This window comes from Medicago sativa, chromosome 8, assembly GCF_051527215.1.
Source record: "Medicago sativa cultivar Bolivia chromosome 8, Bolivia_mono, whole genome shotgun sequence".
Lineage (NCBI taxonomy): Eukaryota > Viridiplantae > Streptophyta > Magnoliopsida > Fabales > Fabaceae > Medicago > Medicago sativa.
The window spans coordinates 88779922-88784836 of NC_140756.1; the positions used below are offsets into that span (position 1 = coordinate 88779922).

General features: G+C 34.1%; 1 protein-coding gene across 1 annotated transcript; it reads right to left on the bottom strand.

The window, feature by feature from the left end:
* Positions 1 to 684: 684 nt before the first annotated feature.
* On the bottom strand, positions 685 to 3713 carry VIP3 (Transducin/WD40 repeat-like superfamily protein). Its single transcript, XM_085731437.1, has 2 exons — positions 3153 to 3713; positions 685 to 1479 (listed from the first exon to the last, which is right to left on the bottom strand). Exons 1-2 carry the CDS (start codon positions 3489 to 3491, stop codon positions 853 to 855), a joined length of 966 nt encoding a protein of 321 aa, XP_085587563.1. The 5' UTR covers positions 3492 to 3713; the 3' UTR covers positions 685 to 852.
* Positions 3714 to 4915: the final 1202 nt, after the last annotated feature.

Genomic DNA, 4915 nt, shown 5'->3' on the forward strand with positions numbered 1-4915 from the left:
TTAGTTTCAGTTTTCAGAGTTTTTTTTTTTTTTTTGCCAAAAAAAGTTTTTAGAATTTGTTAACACTCAATAACTGAATTGTGTCAAGTAACTTCACTGAATAACTAATCATGTTTTTCTAAAATCTAATACCTAACACATGCTATAGCTCGAGTAAAAAACGAACATGCTATGGTTTGAGTTCATTTCATGCTTTTTCCGACAAGCCCTTGAGGCAATCACAGTTTGCAGTTTGCACGTCTATAAAATCCTATAAAATCATTCTCAACGTTATTAACATTGGACAATTGTGTAGACTCAACTTTTTATTTCCTCCTGAATTCAAACTATATAACCTTTAATTTCTTAACTCAATCAAGTGAACTATCCATCCACATTCATTATTTTGGCTATTACAATTTAATTTATATACAATGTCAGTGTAATTTATTGTTTTTACACCTTTTTACATTGCAGTCAATCGTAAACATCCAATCAGAAAAACAATTTGATTTTGATTATGATTACTTCTTAAATCATACATATAAACAGTTGTGATTTGTTGACAATGTACAGAAAATGTACCGAAAATGTGTGATTACCTAATGTCTAGAATCAAGATAAACTTTGGCAAATATCAATTAAGGATCACATCCGTTTTAACAGTTTTGTCCAACAGCAGCATAATCCATAAATAGTTCAATCTTTAAATGCAATGACTAGGAAATTCATTAATGAACAAGAAAACAGAATCAAAATACGCATACAGCCTGTCAAAGTCCAGCCAAACATTTCCTTCAAATCAATTAGTAGAGAAAGCATTAACAAGTTAATATCACTCAACAAAAAAGTACAGATACAGAGATATCTAAATCAGGAATAATCATACAGCGATATGCTCTTATCATCTGATACACTAGCAAGCCGACCGCTTCGCACATCATTTCCTCCAGGTGGTCTAAATGCCACTCCCCACACTTGGTCCGTGTGGTTGCTCATCGTCTGCACAGACGCCCTCATGTTAAGATCCCATAGCCTAACAGTTCTATCACTTGAACCTGTGGCAATAGCTGCCCCATCTGGGCTCACATCCACACATAAAACCCAACTAGCATGTCCTGACATGGTCCCAACTAAGGCTTTTCCCTCAGCATCATACATGTGAACATTACCATCATCTGAAGCTGAAAACAGTAGCCTTGGATCATAAGGAGAATAAACAAGAGAACGCACAGGCATGAAGTGGCCTTCAAGGTGATGCAAAAATTTGGCTCGTTGCACATCAAAAACAGAAATGGTTCCATCCATTGAGCCACAAGCAAGTCGTTTTCCATCAGGGCTCCATGCAACAGACAGGACAAATTTCTTGCTGCCACTTTTGTCGCTGGGTTTGGGTCCTTCTACACGAGGAATTGATAGGGTGACAACAAGTTCCCACGTAGAAGTGTCCCAAAGTTTGACTGATGCACTACCTCCACCAGCAACTGCTAGAATGGCACCCTGAAGGTTGAGAACTTTTAATGATTAAACAACCACTGTGTGGCAAAAACTATTATCGATTCTGGAAGAAATTCTCGTTATATACAAGTGTCAAAAGGCATTGAATGACATCTCCTATGAATATTATGCACATAGATAGTGGACCATATATGGTTCACATAAAAGGGCACATATTAACAGTGAATCGACGGAACAAGGAATTAAATGGTTCTAGCAGCTTTCAGTATAAGAACTGAGGAATTGAACAAGCCCCTGTATGCAATAATGGACTATTCTGAGACTGGTTACATGCGTAAGTAAGTTGGATACATTCTTAACATAAAGTGGGTGATATATGTTTTAATCAAGATAACTGACATATAGGAAATCAGAGAATTAACCAATCAACTTCATGAGATATAGGTTCAATACACGCGAAATCTCAAATTGCAAACATAGTATTTAAACAGGTGAAATTGCCAATTGCAAACACACCAGTGCAGGACCAAAAAAAGAAAATTTCAATACGCATGCTACAAATGTGAAATCGTGGGTATCACAAGAAAATATTGGCAAAAATGCTTTTACTTTACGGAAGTTAGCCGGTTACTACTTGTTTTTGTGTTGTTAAGCCCATCCCAACAATGATGTTAAAAAGTGGCACCGCAGAATTGGAAGCAAAATCCTTTCCCCATAAAACAGATGCATTTATATGAGAATGAAAGTATTAGCCGTTGATTCATAACACAAGCATTTAGGGTATGTTTGGATTGAAGATTCTGGAGGGCTAAGAACTTGTTTGGATTGACTTATTTGAGTTTATCTATTTACATAAGCACTTGTGGGACTGTTAAGAGAATTTATGAAAACAACTTATACATGTTCATAAGTTGTTTTCAACTTATTTGTACAAGTTCATCGATATAGCTTATGAAAACAGCTTATAACTTATACGAATACAATTTGACTTTATTTTATCATGTGTAATAAAAATAGCTTGTTCGTAAGCATATAAGTGCTCATGCAATAAGCTGCAAATTAAACTAATTACCCAAACAGGGCCTATGTCAATATTTTGATATATATTTGAGATTTAAAAAAAAATTGAAAGAATAATAATGAAAGATGATCATAATACATTTCAAATCACACCTATTTTTTTTTGTAAACATTTTATAGCTTCCTTAATTTAGAAACGAAAAATAAATCCTCCACTCTCCTCTCCTCCAAAACTCTCCATCAAAACATACCCTTAGATGAGTTAAGTTTAGCCAACAGATATTTTCCCTGGATAACTTAGGACAAAACATAATGAAAGACACAGTTTTGTTCTTATTTATCTTTTCCATTCTACTTTTCTAATAGAACCAAAATGTACTACATTTTTACTTCGTTTTCAATTCAATTCTAAAAATAGACCCAACGCTAAAAAGAAAACACATCGTTCAGTTCCATTCTAATTTGTAACATGTCAATCAAATACTATCTTAAGTTCATAAATAATGCACCATCAATTTTTTTTTTTTTTTTTGTAACAATAGTTTTGATAATGTAAATTAGGTTTTAGCACCAAAAAACTAATAGAAATTTTGATAATGCAACAAAAATTATAGAATTCTCTAAAATTTGGAAAGCAAAACATGTAGTTTATATTGATTGTGTAAATTTGAAGCAAATTGATGGAATTGAATTACCTTGGGATCGAAACGCATTTGCCAGACTTCAGAAGGAGGAGCTTCAAGAGTAGCGACAGTGGCATTAGAATCAACATCAAAGACACGAACAAAGCTATCAAGAGAAGAAGAAGCGGCAATTGAGCCGAGAGGATGGGCAGCAACGGAAGCGACGCCGAGACAGTGGCCGGTGTTGGTGCGTTCGAGAACAAGGTCATCGGATTTCCATAGGCGTACCGTTTCGTCGAGGGAGCCGGTGAGAAGGAGAGGTGGTCGGGTGGCGGTTGCGGGTGCCCATGTGACTGCCCAAACGGAATCGTCGTGAGCGTTGTCTATCGATTTGATTCCGGCGAGTTTCATTGCAACAACTGTTTGTAAATTCTTTGCTCTCTGCTACTGTGAAGTGATGCAGCTTTTCAACTCTACTTCACTTCGTTGGGCCTCTCTCTATTAGTTTACCAAGCCCGTTCACATCACATATTTCTTGTGTTTTTTTTTTTTTTTTGGTGCTAAATTTTGTGTTTTTATAATATTTATTTATGCTTCAAAAAATTAAGATAAAATTTTTTTAGGGGGAAAAATGAAGATAAAATATTATTTTTCTGTATAAAATTTTGAAACCAATAATATGTGACCAAAGTGATTGGTTAAATGATTAAATATGTTTGAGTTGAAGATGAATTATTCAACGGTATTCAAATTTTTTATTCATCCATTCAATTAAATCACATTAAATAATGTGCCAATTTATCTTCTTAAAAAAACCACATTAAATAAATTTTTGTAGAGATATTTTATCATTATCTTTACTTGAATAAATATTGCCCTTTAACAATATAGTAGATTCCTTAAAAATAAAATAAAAACATAGTAGATGATTTATTGGCAAAAAACAAATGTTTCTGGAAAATTGTTGTTCACACATTTGATAGAGCTGAAAAACACATATAAATTACTCAAATGTCCTTCGGCAGTTTACTGCCGAATTTGATTGGAACTGTCTGCAGTTAACTACCGAGAAAAAACTCGGCAGTTAACTGTCAATGATCTGTTATAAGAACAGATAAGAGTTTCCAAAACTCCATTATTACGTTTTTGGTTCTTCTAGGTGCGATTTTCAGTCATTTCAAGTCATTCCAAGCCAATTTCAATCACAAAAACAAGTAAGTTTTTTGAATCCTATTGCATTGCTGTTTTGTGGTTGAATTGTTTGTTATTTTTTGTTAAATTTCGATTATATAGGTTTTATTGATTTTATGATTTTATGATATGTTAGATTTATGTTTAGGTTTTATTCCCTCAAAAAAAATGTTTAGGTTTTATTGTTTTGACAATTTGTTGTAGAATTGTTAGGTTTAGGTTTATGATTTTAGGATAGTTTAGGTTAGAATTGTTTAGGTTTAGGTTTAGGTTGTTATGAATTGTTATAATTGTTGTAGAAGTTTTATTGAATTGTTAGGTTTAGGTTCTGATGAATTGTTGTAGACATGGCACGGAATTGTTTGTGATGGTTCCGAAAAAAAAGGTTCGAAGTTGCCGGTGTACAATCAATCGAGGTTGAGGAGGAGCGGGAGGACATGCTATTTTGGCCCTCAACCAAAAGAAGGTGCCCCAGGGACTGTAACGGGCAACCCGATTGACTTGTGCGACGAGGAAGAATGAATGTAATGGCTTCTAATGCCTAATTGTTTTGGATTTTTTTAATGTTTTTTTTGTGTCGCGCGCATTTTGCTTGACATTATGGTACTTTGAATAAAATCGCGTTTTGAATAATTTCGATTAAA